This window comes from Peromyscus maniculatus, chromosome 7, assembly GCF_049852395.1.
Source record: "Peromyscus maniculatus bairdii isolate BWxNUB_F1_BW_parent chromosome 7, HU_Pman_BW_mat_3.1, whole genome shotgun sequence".
NCBI classification, from domain to species: Eukaryota; Metazoa; Chordata; class Mammalia; order Rodentia; family Cricetidae; genus Peromyscus; species Peromyscus maniculatus.
Genome location: NC_134858.1, coordinates 63,933,098 through 63,950,802, shown reverse-complemented (window position 1 = coordinate 63,950,802; position 17,705 = coordinate 63,933,098). Strand labels below are relative to the sequence as shown.

The following is a 17,705-nucleotide window of genomic DNA, read 5'->3' as shown; positions in this document are numbered from 1 at the left end:
CAAAAGGTAATTATTTGATTCTACCGTTCCCTTCAAGTACTCTATGCTATTACTCTGTAAAAAATAATGCCTGGGGGAGCAGTGCTAGGAGTCAAATCCAAAGCCTTACATGTTTGATAATCACTCTACCATATAACTATAATCCCAGTTTACCAATAATTCTAAATTTAAGACAGCATTCTTTTACACTTTAACTTTGCCCTCCCTCCCCCAAAAAAAACCCAAAGTTCAAAATCTAGTAAGAACAATGTTAACTTAGTTTCCCATGGTGGTCATGCTATCCAACAGTTATCTAGACAGAAAGAGACCTGACAACAGATACTTGGAGAGTCACAAATATCGTAACTAAATAATTCATCTCATAAATTTTAATACAAAGTACAAACGAAAACTTCCAACTAGAATCATAACAAATATTTGTGATTCATGACCAATAAATTACTTAGAAATTTCACAATCTAGGGATACTTAGCAGTGAGGCCCATATATCACATATTTACTTTCATAATATATGAGTTTCAAGTTGGAGCCTCAAAAAATGCAAACTAATATTTCTTATAGACTTGTAAGGTCACTCTCAAATATTCACATCCACAAATACTAAGCCAGTGCATGCTGAAGTTTTCTCTGTTTATGCTTAATAACTAAATCACAAAAAGCAAAGTTATGCCTTAAAGTAAGCACTGTGAAGAGGATGCTCTCAGGCTTGTTCTTGTAACTAAAGGGTTGTGTTCCCAGAATACCAGGCCCTTTCAAAATCATCTATTTGTTGTCAGAATTATTTCTGGACCATCCTCAATCAATGGTCTCAATCTTCACTTTCAGAGTGCACAATTCTAATTACAGGAAGACTGATTTTTTTTTATCTTTTAATTTTGTCCCTTTTTACCTTTTTCTACACTGAGTATTTTTTTAATAATCTCCAGTTCTTTTAAAACTTCCCAGTTCTTTTTTTGTTTTGTTTTGTTTTGGTTTGTTTTTGTTTTTCAAGACAGGGTTTCTCTGTGTAGCCCTGGCTGTCCTAGATCTTGCTCTGTAGACCAGGCTGGCCTTGAACTCACAGAGCTCCACCTGCCTCTGCCTCCCAAGTGCTGGGATTAAAGGCATGTGCCACCACTACCTAGCCCTTTCCAGTTCTTGTATGATTCTTGCATTTATTTTTAATCAATCTGAAGTATCTGTTAACATCCCTGATAATTTCTGGCATCCTATGTTAAACAAGGAAATTCCAGTGTAGCTTAATTTTTTAAAAAAAGAAGATTGCCTATGATATGGACAAGCCAGTTTGTCACTAACATCTATGCAGACAAAGTTATTACTTAGCCTCAACACATTTGATAAAAAAGAGGCAAACCCCACTCTTTATCTTCCATCATTTCCCACTAGAAAACATGCTAGCATGTTTTGAACATCTGTACCAGTGTGGGGCTACCTCTGACAAGCTTGCAGGAAAACATAGAAATTAATTGATTTCCAACTTTACCCATCTGTCTCGTGATGATGACCTGGTTTGAATAAGTTCAAGGTTCTTGCAAGCAAGTAAACGACTTCGAACTTTGTATACACAACGGTACACTTCTGATAAGCTTTTACCAGGTTGGTATCTAAATAAAGAACCAAAATAGAAAAGTTACCTAATTTCTAACATCATGAGAGCAAATATTTGTCTGAGGATAGTTTTTAAGTTACTTGCCGGCTTTCTCCACATGCTTGACTAAGTAAGTTTGTGTGTTTGAGAAGTGCTGCAAGAACAAATCTAGACACAGTGTCCAAGAGGGACTCGTTACTTAAAGTTGCACTGTCCCAATCTGAAAGTAAAAATGATACAAACATTTAAAAGGACGCAGAAAACAGTTCCAAGATAATATTAATAACTTTAGTTCCCTAACACCTGAATTTTACCAACTTTCTGAACAACTATTTGACAAATACACATACTGTTTCAGGTGCTGTGGGTACAGTTTTGAACAAACCACAACTCTGCTCTCATGGAATCTGAATCTTGGTGTAGCGCATGGAGATAAAAAGACAGTAAGTGAATCTGACAGGCAAGGGCTAAGAAGAGAAACAAAGCAAGGCAAGAACTGGGGAACTGTGCTGTATAATTACTATTTCATACAGGGTGCTCTGAAGGGCTTTCTGATTTGAGCAGAGATCTAAGTGAAGCAAGGGAAGAAACCTCGTGGACACAGTATAACATTAGGATCACCATGTGCTAAGAACACAACTTGAGAGTTCAGGAGGTCAGAACTGCTGCTGGAGCAAACGGTACATGTACAAGAGTAGAAGGAGAAGCCGTTGGAGAGCTAGTGGGGGATGAGATAATGACACTGGTCTTGCAAACCAGTACAAACCCTCTGGGTCTGACTTCAGAGAAATGATAAAACCTGACCTATATTTTAAAAGCTCCACCTCTTGGGTAGAGAACTGACTATACAGACAGAAGGAGCAGAAGTCATTACTGAAGTAAGCAATGATGGCGACATCAGGGCAAGAGCAATGCAAGTCTTGTGAAGCTTTCAGAGTCCATACAAATTCTGAAAGTGTTGCCAAGATTTGAAGTCAAGTTGAATTTATTAGCTGGAGTAAGCTGAGAATGGAAGACCACAGAAATTTTGTGGGAAGGGAGCTGGAATCAAAGGTCTGGATTTGAACACTTTCCATTAAGCAGCCCCAAATTGAATAAACTATTCACTCGTGTATACACACATATAAAACTATGTATGTGATAATTTTAAACCATAAATGTAGATCTTGTTAGAGTAAAAGTACATCTGGGTAATTTAAAACATCTGCACAGAAATGAATATATTTAAATGAAAACTCAAATCACAGTATTAAATAAAGAAAACTTGCCAGGTGTTTTTTCTCCCATTCTTTAATTCTACGTTGGCAGAGCACAGAGTATATTATACTAGATAGAGTATATACTCTTAAAATAGAGAATATTTAGCAGATTGGAAAAAACAGAGACTACAGACATGACTCAACAACATGGATGACTGGGTTCATTGGGGTTCTTATTTTGAGATATAATCCAGATTATCCTCAAACTTACTACATAGTGGATGCTGACTTTAAACTGATCACCTGCTTCACATCCAGAGTGCAGGGCTTACCGGTATACACAGCATGCCCAGCTCTAATATGAGTCATTACTAAGCATGGAAGCTAAGAATGAATCAAGGACATTGTTTGAAATTTACACATAAAATTAATTCTACTGATTAAAAACATATTAGAAATGGAAATGTCACCATATATTTGCATACTACTTACTACTACATTTAACAGTATATCTCAAATGGGCATTATTAGCCCTCTGAATATACAAAAAAAAATTATAGATAAATATTCAGTAAGCCTATAACCCAGCATCTAAATATATATTCTCTGATTTAATGTTTCATAGAATACTTTTTTAAAATGATTTTTGACACAAGTCCAACTTTAATACAATCAAGTTTCTTTAAATGAGATATATGTGGGTACAACAAACAATCAGGTGTATTTTCCACAAAGAGAAAAACAAATATTTTAAAATGTCACTTACACATGAACTAGTTAGCACTGCAAATTAGCTAGACATTTACCTTTCCTTCTCTTTTTCTTACCTTTACTAACAGCATAATCCTGCATGCTGATCCAAAGGCTTCTGGCAGGCTCTTTAGAACAACCCAATGCCAAGTCTACATAGACAGCAATTTCAGGCCGCAATTTGTAATCAAAAGGCTTCTGCTCTTCATTTCCTGAAAGAGCTACTTCTAGTAGGCAGCTCATACATTTATCTATTAAAAAGAATTTTAATTTTAATAATTCTATTTATTCATTTCTCTTTCTCCCTCCCTCCTCCATCCCTCTCTGTGCCACAGCATATATGACAGTAGGAGACAACTTGCAAGAGTCACTTCTCCTTCTACCACGTAGGTCCTGGGGATGAACTCCAGCTGTCAGCCCTGGCAGCAAACACTTCACACCCTGAGCCATCAGTTCCCAAGTTCCCCTCCTTTTTTCTTTGAGGGGAGAGGGGGTTGAGACAGAGTTTCTCTGTGCAGAGATGGCTGTATTGGAACTCACTCTGTTAGACCAGGCTGGCCTCAAACTCAAGAGATTCCAATGCCTTTGCCTCCTGTGTGCTAGGGTTAAATTTAGCCACCACCACCTGGCTAAATTTCCAATTTTAAACTATAAATTTTGTAACTGCAAATCAAATCTTACTTACTCAATACATATGATAGTGTGTACTTGGAGCTAATTTAAACTAGATACTACTAATGTGAAGCCTCTAATTTGTTCAGTTGGAGGCAGTAGTACCTAATTCCTTCTAGAAAAAAATAGACATTTGGCAAAAGAGGCCAGGAATGCAGAATATCCTACACTTGAAGCACAACCTTGAAGACTGTCATATCCAATAATACATAGAATCGTCTTTGAGAATCAATAATCACATTCACACAGGTAATTCCCAATTCTTCAGTAGGAGCTTTAGCATTCAGAATCATTATTAGTTTTTTGTAAACAAGGGTGTTGCTATTCTGTCTAGCCCTGGAATCAGGATCCTCTTACCTTTGTTTCCCAAGTACAGTAATTTCAAGAATGTACACACCTACAGCTGGCTCACTTCACTTTTTTTTTTTAATCAATGTTCTAAATGATGGCCAGGGTTTCAAAAATTACCAAAAGTCAATTTAATCCATAATAGAAATATTACATATTTACAATTTCATATAAGCAAATACCTTTTCTTGATACAAATTACACAATTTTAATTCTTAAAAACTAAAAAATAATATTAAAACTGAAGTTTATTTTATTCATACATAAGTCCCATTAAAAGGGACATATGGATCAACAGACACCTTTTTTACTCAGGAGATTACTGGGGACTGCCTTAGGCATGAGTGCTAGAAGCACTGGAACCTTATCCTGCTAAATATCCCTGGAGACCTCCACAATTTAACTTTCTTTACTTCATATGTATCAGTCTAGCTTTCATTAGCCATAGTCAAAATCACTTTCTAGTTCAGAAGTAAAATGAGGGGTACATGTGTTTATTTGAAAAAGACCTAACTATCCACATTTCCATGCCCAAAGCAAAACTTTCCCTTTTTGGCCTTGGTTTCTTTTCTTTCCACCTTCCCTTTCTCCCTGTCTATCCCACCCCCTTCTCTACCTTGTGGGCTCCCTCCCTCCCATTTCCTCTCTTCCTCTCTCTATTACTTTACCTTGTATATATCTGAGTCTCTTTTTCTAACTAGAAAAATAATAAAAATTAGGTTTAATATAGGCTAGCTAATCCTACTCAATATTTCATAGAATCAAAATTAAGAGGCCCAGAGATTAAAATACCAATCCTAGATAAAACTATTAGACCATATATTAGGACACTGAATAAATCCTTTTTGATCTAAGAGCCAACAAAGTAGAGAAATGAGACATATGGAAGGAAAGGAAATCCCAAAGATACTACAAAGGGAGGAATAAAACCTGCCATTCACACCTATGGGTGGTGGCTGTGCTGGTTAGTTTATGTCAACTTGACACAAACTGTAGTCATCTGAGAAGAGGGAACCTCAACTGAGAAAATGCCTTCATAAGACTAGGCAAGCCTGTGGGGTATTTTCTTAATTAGTGATTGATATGGTAGGGCCCAGTCTATTGTGGGTGGGTCGATCCCTGAGTTAGTGGTCCTGGTTTCTGTAAGAAAGCAGGCTGAGCAAGCCATGGGGAGCAAGCCAGTAAGCAGCATTTTTCCTGCCTCCAGGTTCCTGCTCTCTTTGAGTTCCTGTTCTTTGATGATGAACAGTGTGATGTGGAAGTATAAGACAAATAAACCCTTTCCTATCCAAGTTGCTTTTAGTCATGGTATTTCATCACACCCATAGTAACCCTGACTAACAGAGTGTCTGAAAACCAAACACTACTCTGTCCTGATAGGTACTCTACAGTGCATTCCATTTGGGGAAGCAGTTTTGTAACCCCAAGCTTCAGAACATAATCAAGTATTTTTTCCATAACTTGATCAAAATGAGTGAAAAGTACAACAGAATGGGACAAGGTCTGCATCTTTGGCTTTTTTTGAGATACAGGGCTCCCATTGTAGCTCAACCCAGCCTCAAGTTATCGTGTACCTTAATTAGATCATGAAGCAATTCTTCTGAAACAGCCTCTCAAGTGCACGGATTATAGGAGCGAGCCACCATAACTGGCTCTAGACCAGTGGCTCTCAACCTGTGGGTCACAACCCCTTGGGGTTGCATGTCAATTTTTACATTACAATTCATAACATGAGGAACTGTAATTAAAGAGTCATGGCATTAGGGAGGTTGAGAACCACTGCTCTAGACCCACATTTCCCTATATCAGTGGTTCCTCATGGTGTGGTGACCCCCAACAAAAAAATATTTTTGTTGCTACTTCATAACTGTAATTTTGCTACTGTTATGAATCGTGATGTAAATATCTGTGTTTTCTGATGGTTTAAGGAGACCCTGTAAAAAGATCATTCGACCTCTAATGAGGTCTCAGTTCACAGGTTGAGAACCACTGCCCTACACCATGTTGCAGAATTTGACTTTTTCTGAGAACTGTACAAGTTTAAATCCTCTTTATTACTAATGTGGAAAATGCCTGAGTTCTGTATTCAACACTTAGGTAAGAGATCTCAAAGGAAGCACAAAGAAGTACATGTTTCACATGCTTCAGAGAAGCGTATTACCCAACTGAGGAGTGTCCATTTCCACACCGTCACTGAAAAGTGGTGTTTTCATCCAATATGCAGTATCCTGTTCCTCTGGAGATACAGGGGAGCCCTGAAGCATGCCACCAAGACATCGCCCAATGAGAAGAGCAATAGTTCTTTCCAGATCCACAAGCCACACCCAAGACTGAGCTGGCTGAGGTAATGGCACACCAGCAGGGTCAATTACTTCTGGTCCTCCTGAAGAGAAAATCAATAGAAATTGTGTCTTTATCTGTTACTTTTAAATTTTAAAAGCTTTCTCATGGTCTCTAACCTATTATACTACAATACGATATTGAATAAAATAATTTTTCAAGGAAAATATATAGCTTTTTAAAATACAAATTACCTGGTATATTAGACTAATTTAAATTTTACTCAGACATGTTAATCTAGCAAATAATTTTTCACTTAAAAAGTTACTAATTTTAAGATAAATACTAAATAGCACATTCAAACTTATCTCAATGGGTTCTATTATACAATCTAGATCAAATTTTACCATCTTTAGACAGTCTTTGGGACTTTTTCTCCAAAACCAAACAAGAATTCACCAATTAAAATGACAGTATCATTTAATGATTTTCTGGCTTGAACTCAGAACTGTCTTATACTAAGATCCAGACTTGGGCTTTCTTAGTGTACACTTGTTTCTGAAAATTCTTCATATGTGTGTGCATACACACACACACACACACACACACACACACACAAATTAAATAAGAAAAAACAGACTCCGTAAATTTTAAAAATAGAAGTAAAAAAGATATGTAGCAATGCACCCATAGGACATTTTTTCAACCCATAAATGAACACAATTTTACATCAAAAAAATTGAAAGCCTGGAAAAATAACAATTTCTAAAATGGATTAGAAAAAAACCAAAAATTTCCACAATCCATGCACATACACAATAAAATAAATAAATAAAAATATAAACCACAAGGGCCAGATACTTGTTTTGTTTTTTTATTTTTTTTCGAGACAGAGTTTCTCTATGTAGTTTTGGTGCTTGTCCTGGATCTCGCTCTGTAGACCAGGCTGGCCTCGAACTCAGAGATCCACCTGGCTCTGGCTCTGCCTCTTGAGTGCTGGGATTAAAGATGTGTGCCACTACTGCCCGGCCCAGACAGTTTTATAGATAAATTCCTCTAGCACTTTTAAGAAAATTTTTGTCCTTAGAAATTACTTCAGAAAACAGGGGAAAAAGTGAAGAATCCAACTTCATACTATATGGTTAAAATAAGTTTTGCAAATGAGACGAGACAAGAACAGCGTGAGAAAGGGAAACTTGTAAAAAATAATCAGTTGTGTATCCAAAGAAATACAAACAGAAGGACTCTCAACTCACCTGACACAAAAAAGTTCTAAGACACTTTAGAAAAGCAAGAATAATAACCATGAAACTGTCTACACCAAGTTGAATCACTATTCTAATATGGTCATGAGTTTGGTACTTTGACCATTTCAATTCAGTGGTCAACGGAATTGACCACTGCTACAGCAAAAAGGGTTTCAATGTTTTCCTGTCAAAGTCCAGGAAACAAAAACAAAAACAAGACTCTAAGCATTGACGAGTGGCTCTCTCAAGGTTACACAAGAAGTTACTAGCAGAGACTAAAAGCCAGAGCTTTACATGCCTCAGTCCATGACTCTTTCCAATGTAAGGGGCAAGGAGATGACAATTCACTAACGTGAAGTGAATTGTCTTTAAGTTCTAGTGGTGAAGTTCTTTGACAGCCTTAAAACAGACTACAATAGGTAACAATGATACTCTTGCAAACACAAGCTATTGTCAACTATCTAAAATTGTTGTATAATTGTATAATTCAAGAGTGAATTAGAATACCATGTCTAAAATCAAATGCACTAAAAAGATATTTTCTCAATTTCTATTTTAAAATTCAGCCAGTTGCTTACATAACCAACCAAAATAAGAAATTTGCTATCAAATAAATATTTAACATTAAAATCTCTCACATTTATGACATAAAATGACATCAAATATGATTCACTAATTATAAATGTATCATTACAAATACCTCAAAGGAAGAAAGAAATGCTGGCTAAATTATGACACAGTTTTGCTATCTATTGTTAAGACACATCTTAATTTCAATCATGTCAAACTTTGTAGTACAAGAAGCTTGAGAATCACTGACCATGAAGACACTTTTTGTGATGCCCATAAGCACCTTTCTTGGCTAGTGCAACATCAGTTGCCCATTTCCGACCCTTCACTCCTGGAAGATAATTGTATCTTTTTGATCACATGAAATGCCCACATAGGCAAGACTTTGTTTGCGATATGCAAGAAGAATAACCTTTCTCGTGAGCACTAATTAACTTTTTACATACTTACCATGAAGAGGCCACTGTAATTCTTGGTCTTCTAAAAGAGCAGCTGCTGGCAGGAGTCTATTAAGGCAATCAAGAGGTGGCAAGAGATCGAGAAGGTGGCTCAGTAAAGGACGAGCCACTGATACCGGGAGTAACAGAAGGGAGTTAACAATCTGGCAGAGCATACTGCCTGCAGCTGACACATAGATCACATCTGTGAAGGGAAAAATGCAGTGCAAATCAGTGACCTCAAATAAACTTCAAAACATAAAAACCGAAATACTTCTTCAGTTTGGAAGGAAAGCAGACTAATTCAATAACTCTTTGTTCAATACCTACCTCATAGCTGATGTCACATTAGTATTTACTATAAGAAAATACCAACAGACTCTTTGTAAACTTATCTTGCATGCTAACAAACTCGAAACACACAAAATGCTTTCTTAAGATACATTATAATCCTGCCGGGTGGTGGTGGCGCGCGCCTTTAATCCCAGCACTCGGGAGGCAGAGCCAGGCGGATCTCTGTGAGTTCGAGGCCAGCCTGGTCTAGAGAGCGAGATCCAGGAAAGGTGTAAAGCTACACAGAGAAACTCTGTCTTGAAAAACAAACAAACAAACAAAAGATACATTATAATCCCACATCCATTAATTGATCCTCACTTTTAAATTTATTCAAACATTTAGAGTACCCACAACAGACTAGGTACTATTCTAGGTGGAGACACAGCCATGACCAAAGCAGGCAAAAGTTCCTAATTTCCTGTGATGTTAACATTCTAGTAAGCAAAGTTTTTATATTTTTCTAATCTAAAATAATTTTTAAAATTAAGATCATCATAAAATAGCTGACTTTTCATAATGAGCATCACTTTTCAGTCAAATCTATTCTAATATTTCCCTGCACTCAGGGCCAGGAGGAACATTCACAAGTGAGCCCAGTTTTCGTGAACAGTAACTTTACACTTCATACAGAACAGCCAAACCACAATGACTAATAACAGTCTTGGGTTCTCAGCTGATTTCTTTCTTAGGAGAAAAACTTCAGAGATCAACAACCTAGAAAATACTCAGTAGGCAACAATGCTCTGGTGCTCAGGAAAGTCCTCAGCTAGGTGCAGACATAGGAACACCTGCATAGTGATTAAAGATACTTGGTCTAGATGAGGCTATTCAGAAAGAGACGAGGATTAAAAGCAAAATTTAAAGGATCCCAACATGGAAGGGCATATCCAAAGGAAGAGGGGGCAAATCCTTTATGAAGTCCCAGAAAAACATTGATCAGAGACGGAGGAGAAAAAATAAGAATGTGCTACACAGAGAAAAGACCATGGAAGAAAGCACTTCAAGAAGGAAATCACAACTGGGTGGAGGTGGCACAAGCCTTTAATCCCAGCACTCAGGAGGTAGGCAGATCTCTATGAGTTCGAGGCCAGCCTGGTCTACATAGTGAGTTCCAGACAGTAAGGAGTACACAGAGAAATGCTGTCCTGAAAACCCAAGAAGAAAGAAAAAAAAAAGTAGGAAATTGGCCAGGGTGTGGTGGTAACCCCAGCCTTTGGAAGTCTGAGACAGAAAGTAGAATTTGAGAACAGCATATTCTAAAGCAATAGCCACTGTCTTGAAAAGAAGGAAGGGAGGGAGGGGGAGGATGAGGGATACTGCCAAAAGATGCAGTAGATAAAAACCATACTTCACATCATAAATGAACTGTTTGAGTTTGTATCATCCAATGCCTTTAAACTAGATCTGTTGAGACAGTTAGAATCCTTTAGGATCAGTGTTACAGCACCCCTAAACCAGGATGAAAGGAAACAAAACCATACAAAGGAAACTCAGGTCATTTCTCTTCTACTTAGTGGTGTTAGGCACTCTTGAGGTTTTGGAAAAGTTCAATGACTCTTGCTTTATAACCACTGGTTAAATGTGAAATTCAACACCAAACTCACCTCTTAACTTTTCTCCAACACTGCCATTCCAAGGACTTTCTTTAAGTAAATTTGCAGAACGTGAATAAATATCTGTAGCATGAGGCAGCAAGAGCTGAAGATGTTTATGAAGCAATGCCACACTGCTTGAGTTCTGAGGAGAAGAAAATCCCTAAATTACCACTCTAAAAGATCCAAAGTACAAAAATCATATGGCATCCCCAAATATCTGAGTTGTAGGTTCCTAGCAGAGTACCATGAAAAGTAAAGAATTGCATACCTCAGTAATGTTATTAATGTGACAAAAAGCCAGCAGTTGTTTCTGCAGTGAACACAGCAGTTCATGGAGATGAGCAGGCTGACTGTTCTCAGATGGTGATGTTCCAAGAAGGTATTTATCACTGTTCTTTTCTAGCTCTCCAAATGCTTGATCCTAAAATGACACATAATGAAGACTGTATTTCCAATATGTTTTAGAAAACTGTTTTTATTTGTTTATTCTTTATTATATGAGAAACACCTGATAAGATTCTAACATAAGTATTTTTGTAATTTTAAGTTACATGTTACTTGGCCACCACAATATTTCAGATCTGACATGTTTCTCTCGTTGGTGAAGGGACTCTAAAATTTAATTTACATTGTTTAAATGTTAAAATACTTTTACCTAAAAAGATCCTTACCCCTTTATTCTTTTCTTAATATAGTGAAAAAGCAAGGTACCGTATAAAACCCTAAATTTCTTAAGAGGGTCTTCATTAAAATTTCAGCCAGATGAGTGTCTGGATGGCAAGTCTGAGGACCATAAGGCTGATCTGACAGGTTTCCATAGCCCATGCACACAGTCGAAAGGTCAGCAGCATCAGAAGGTGAGCTATAGCCAAGAAGGGAGGCTACGTGGGTATGATCTTGCAAACTTGTCAAAATTATATCCAGCTGCATTCTCTAAAAAACAATGAAAAAGAAACATATAATTAGCATAACATGCATTATGAGAGAAAAAGAAGGACACAAGGAAAAAACTATACTAACAATGCTAATCCATTTAGTAGCTTGCTAAAAAACCTTCAAGAAGTACATAATTGTAGGAAAAGCTATTCAATTAATATCATTTGGGAAAATGTAACTTACAGGTTTCTAATCTTATCCTTTATGATAAATAGCTAAAATTCCAAGCTAAAATAGAATAATGTGCATAATAATGTAAGCATTGTAAGTAGATAGATATAAGAAATGCCAATAGATAAATTATATTCATGTTATTCAACAAAATTACTGGTGACAACTGCTTATTCTAATGTTTAAAAGAAATCACTTGTAATCTAAACTAATGCAAAATATTTACTGGAAAGCATCTGTGGACATTATATTGCCAGTAAGCACCATGTTTCCCCTCAAATCTTTATCTCTACAACTGACTCTTTTACTTAGCTCAGAAAACATTTATTTCCATGTACTTAAAATAATAAAAATTAAAAATATGCATACTCATGCCTCAAATGCTTTTTGCCAATGATGACCTTTTCCTTGTCAGATAAGAAACTCTAAGCATGGGACTAACAACAATAACATTAGATTGATTTCAACTTAGCACTTACAATAAACCAACGGTATCTGGTTTGACACCATAATCAACACCAGAAAAATGAATTATGACTCTAAGAAACTTGACCCCAAGTAATTTAGTAAATCATCATATGCATCATTTCAGGTTAGTAGACATCTAATAATTCTTCCAACATACAATATCAAATAATCAGGATACAACAGAACTATCAAGCACTACTTTGTGAACATACAGCAGTTCATTTGCTTTATCCTCCTATCAGTCCAATTTCCTGTGATATGACTAGTTTATCAAAAGCAAAGGCTTTACCTGTCCTTTGGATAAGCTTTCCCATCTATCAGGTCCTTGGGGTAAAAGAGAATGAAGTAACTCCATCCGTTCTCGTAATGGAGGTAACAGCATGGTTGCTCCTACTGAGAGTGTTTCAATTACCACCTAATAAAAAAGAAAAAAAGGAAGGAAGGAAGGAAGGAAGGAAGGAAGGAAGGAAGGAAGGAAGGAAGGAAGGAAGGAAGGAAGGAAGGAAGGAAGGAAGGAAGGAAGGAAAAAGTGCATTGATCAGCCCAGATCTCTTTTTTAATAGCAACATACAAAAAGTGAATGCACTAACTGTTGGAATTATACAAGCCTAAAAGTGTCATGTGAAAACTGAAAATATGTTAGTCTTTCTTTAGTTTAGAGGGTTTAAGAACATCTGCTGGGTGTGATGGCCATTAATCCCAGAACTCAGAAGGCCAAAGGAGGCAATTCTCTGTGAGTACAAGGCCAGCCTGGTCTACAGAGTGGGTTCCAGGACAGCCAGAGCTACAGAGGGAAACCCTGCAATTGAAGATATCTAGTACAGCTGAATATATCATCTAGCTAAGGCTTCAGGCCACAGATTCTATTCTCTTACCTCTTGGATTTCATCTGGAACGGTAGAGTCCATCAGCCTGAAGAGTAAATTTCGAAGTGGACCTGCCTGTCTCCCAAGAATACTGGTAGCTACCCCTCCCGCAAGGGCCAGAGCTAGGTGATTTGAAAGCAACTTCAGGCACAGCTTAAGAAAATTATGGTGTTCCCTGAAACAAAACAAGCTGTTGTGAATTCTGAAGCAAAAAAGTAGATGTAATATCCAGTTTGAGTAACATTTTTTGTCAAGTGATGTCCAATGGTAATTTTTAAAACATCCTTTATGAAACTAAGAAGTTACTAATAAAAGTTTAGCTCTTTTCTACCTTATAAAGAAGACTCATGTAATTTCAAGAAAAACAAAAAGAATTAAGTCAAAATTTAAAAAGAGTAATTAATATATATGCATGCTACATATCGACAACATACCTTGATGAAGGGAAAGGCAGTGGTGGAATCTCACTGTTTATTTTATCACAGTATCTCTCAAGAAAGGAACGAAGATGTGAGAAGGTACTCTCCTCAAGATCTACACAATAAGGCCGGTGCCATGCAACAACTTGTCTAGAAGGAAGCATAAGAAAAGCATCCAACAATCTTATAATGAAACTTTCATACATGATCACAAACAAAAAACAAGACATGAGGGGTAGGGATTTAAAAGTATAGCCACTGGATTTGGGTGTTTTGTTTTTTATTTCTTTTTGTTATTTTGGAGTAATTTATTTTGTTTTACAAATAAAACCAACCAGACAAAGAGCAATGAAACTAAAAAACTGTTTTAAACCAATAAAGCCTAGTTTGATCTTAGTTAATTTCTTCTAGATATGGAGACATTTAACTGTGTGTATGTGATATACTTGTTTCGCGTGTGCGTGTGCGTGTGCATGTGGATGTGGGGATATGGGTTTACATGTGTGCGGAGGGCACAGGTCAATGTCCAGTAGCTTCCTCAGTCACTCTCCACTTTGTTTTGGAGACAAGGTCTTTCACTGAACCCAGAGCTCAATAATTTGGCTAAACAGGCCAGGCAGTGAATTCTAGAGATCCACGTATGCACGCCACCACAACTGAAGCACCAAGATTAAAGACATACACTGGAGGACCTGGCTTTTACAGGGGGCTGGGGATCTGAACTCAGGTCCTCATGCTTGCAAGGCAAAAGTTTTACTAACTCAGCCATCTCCTCAGTTTGACACTTAACTTTTAAATCATTCTCTAAAGACAGAGAATTCAAAAATCAGAAAACAATTAAATTAAGAAAAGTATCTTAAATACAGCTTCTTACTTTTGAAATATATGTAACCTCAATATGCACACAAAAAGGGATCTAAATGTCATTTCTATGATAGCAGAGTCAATACTAGAAATTATATATACTTTAAATAGTGTGTGTGTGTGTATATTAATCTTAAAAATCACATTAAATTTATTTCTAAATTTATTAACACTACTGTTATATTCTTGTAGGGCTGCATATGAAATGTTCTGACCAAAGACCCATATGTTGAAGGCTTGGTCCAAGCTAGTGAATCCAATATTGAAAGAAGGTGGCTATGTTCTGACTAACTTCAGGCCCAAGGCAATGAAGCCAAAAGAGCATGGACTGATACATGTAAACCAAAGCAAATCCTTCACCCTTTTAAGGTGTTAGTATAATCTATTATTATAGGCAAAGATATTAACACAATTACCTACATAAATAATAATATTTGTTTGATAATGTAATATATTGATGGTTCCTACATGATGATACAAATCTAAATGACTTTAAATAAACATGAGTTTACACAAAAACTTTGTCAATAAAGAGCTACAAATGGCCTGTTTACTTTTCATATGTAAAACTGTACAAAAGAAAGCCATTTTAGGATAAAGCCAATATTACTTCCCAATGCCACCTGGACCCGCCACATGGTGTGTTATCATAAATAAACAGCAGTTGAGTGGTATGTATCTTATTCTTATTGTAGAGATCTGCATGTATCATTCTGTTAAATATGAGATCAAATATACCTACTATATCTTTATACTATTTAGAATATAGTACTATTTAGAAATTAATTTTAATATACTATCATCATTATTACTACTATTAAATTTAACTATTCAACTTTTGAAGTACATTGTGTAATGTTGACTCAATGAACATTCATAGTCTTAAAATTAATACAGGAAAATATTTTTTTAGAACCTCACAAGAATGTTTAAACATACCACTTACCTATCCCTAGGAAGAGCGGTCCATGCTAGACTATGTGATGTTCCAGCAGAGATTTGCTGAATAGCTATGCCATCTAAGCCATTCACTTTCTTTGGTTTAGTAATAGGACCTGTGGAATTTCCCTGGCCGCACTGCCCCATGGAGTTATTGCCCCAGGCATAAACTTCATTATCTAAAAATAGGACAAAGGTATACAAGGTAAATTTAAATGTAACACATTTATTGATAACATTCTTTGAAAACAAATGACTCAGAACACTTGTATTCCCTGCACTAAGGAGGCTAAGGCAGGAGGACTTAAAGTTGGTACTTTAAAGTTAGGCTATAAAGATGCTACCTAAAATACTAAAACAAACAAATAAACAGGACTTTACCATGAGAAAGAGACAAACAATGACTATCTCCAATAGAAATATCAACTATTCTTGTGGCAGCCAATTCTTCAATGAGCTTGGGTCTCAAAGCAGTAGCTTCTGAAGAACCACAACCTAGACAAGCCCCACAACCCCAAGCATAGACCTGAAAAGACAGAAATACAGAACACATCAATTCCAAAGACAAGTAGACTATAATTAACTAAAATTATCAAGGAGTGTGATAACTTACTGATGTTAAAGTAATATAAAATATTAAAATAATAGTTAAGTGTTTTGGTCACTCTGAAGATGGTCATGGTACCCTCAGGAGACGGATCAACAAAGACTGCTGAGAAGCAAACAATCAGCCATTGTCTGCCTCACCTGATCATCCCCACTCTCCAAACAATCCTCTCTAAAATACACACATCCAAAAACAGAAATAGTAAACCACTAGCACACCTGAGAAAATTAACAGTAATTTTTTCTTAGCAAATATCTGCACCTTGTTTGTTTCATTGGAAAAAAATAGCCAGGCTGTGGTGGCGCACGCCTTTAATCCCAGCACTCAGGAAGCAGAGGGATGTGGATCTCTGAGTTCAAGGACAGCCTGCCCTACAGTGAGTTCCAGGCCCTGTCATGGAAAACCAAAAAGAATAAAGAAAAAAAAATGGGGGAGAGGGTGCTGTGAGATGGTCTGTATGTCAAATTGCTCTGATTGGTCAATAAATAAAACACTGATTGGCCAGTGGCCAGGCAGGAAGTAGGTGGGACAGGGAGAGAGGAGAATTCTGGGAAGCAGAAGGCTGAGGTAGAGAGACACTGCCGCCGCCGCCATGACAAGTGGCATGTGAAGACACCGGTAAGCCACAAGCCACATGGCAAGGTATAGATTTATGGAAATGGATTAATTTAAGCTATAAGAACAGTTAGCAAGAAGCCTGCCACGGCCATACAGTTTGTAAGCAATATAAGTCTCTGTGTTTACTTGGTTGGGTCAGAGCAGCTATGGGACTGGCGGGTGACAAAGATTTGTCCTGAGTGTGGGCAAGGCAGGAAAACTCTAGCTACAAGAGGGAGTAAGAGAAAGTCCAATGTAAAATAAGAAGGCAAAAAGTCATTGTCATTCATTGTACTGTCTTCAAACACCCAGTATATGAACAGATGAGCAGCTAGGCGGTGAAAAGAAACTGGCCACAGGTAAAATGAAAGAAAGACAGGAGATCCTCTGCTAAAGTTACCACTAACTGGCTTGCACTTGGCTAATACTGTCCAACTAAGCAGTTATAGAAATACTATCTTAAAATTTCTACTTATTGCTGGGCGGTAGTGGCACAGACACTTGGGAGCACAGACACTTGGGAAGCAGATGCAGATGGATCTCTGAGTTTGAGCCTGGTCTACAGCATTAGTTCCAGAATAGCCAGGGCTGTCATAGAAACTCTATCTCAAAAAACCAAAACCAAACCAAAAACAAAAACAAACATTAAAAAAAACACTTCTGCCTGCTTGCATGTTTCTTACATGGGAGACTAAGAACTGATAAATTGATAATGTAAACCACAAAACTGATTTTAACTATCACTCACAAAGAATATGTGAATCAGCAGTCAGATACCTCCCTGAATACCTTTTTGTTATTAATTAATAACAAATG

The 17,705-nt window shown here is 36.9% G+C and overlaps 1 protein-coding gene across 22 annotated transcripts in view; it reads right to left on the bottom strand.

Annotated features, from left to right (window-relative positions):
* Herc1 (HECT and RLD domain containing E3 ubiquitin protein ligase family member 1) overlaps positions 1-17,705 on the bottom strand; it is a 163,870-nt gene that overhangs the window by 97,886 nt on the left and 48,279 nt on the right. For all 22 annotated transcript variants that reach the window (XM_076576547.1, XM_076576558.1, XM_076576562.1 and 19 more), the window contains exons 9-21: positions 16,067-16,211; positions 15,693-15,864; positions 13,898-14,032; positions 13,473-13,638; positions 12,887-13,012; positions 11,734-11,955; positions 11,291-11,443; positions 11,032-11,164; positions 9,105-9,296; positions 6,719-6,940; positions 3,615-3,788; positions 1,694-1,808; positions 1,484-1,604 (exon numbers count right to left, since the gene is read on the bottom strand). In XM_076576547.1, coding sequence (XP_076432662.1) covers positions 1,484-1,604; positions 1,694-1,808; positions 3,615-3,788; positions 6,719-6,940; positions 9,105-9,296; positions 11,032-11,164; positions 11,291-11,443; positions 11,734-11,955; positions 12,887-13,012; positions 13,473-13,638; positions 13,898-14,032; positions 15,693-15,864; positions 16,067-16,211 — 2,076 coding nt within the window. The remainder of the gene's footprint in view (positions 1-1,483; positions 1,605-1,693; positions 1,809-3,614; positions 3,789-6,718; positions 6,941-9,104; positions 9,297-11,031; positions 11,165-11,290; positions 11,444-11,733; positions 11,956-12,886; positions 13,013-13,472; positions 13,639-13,897; positions 14,033-15,692; positions 15,865-16,066; positions 16,212-17,705) is intronic.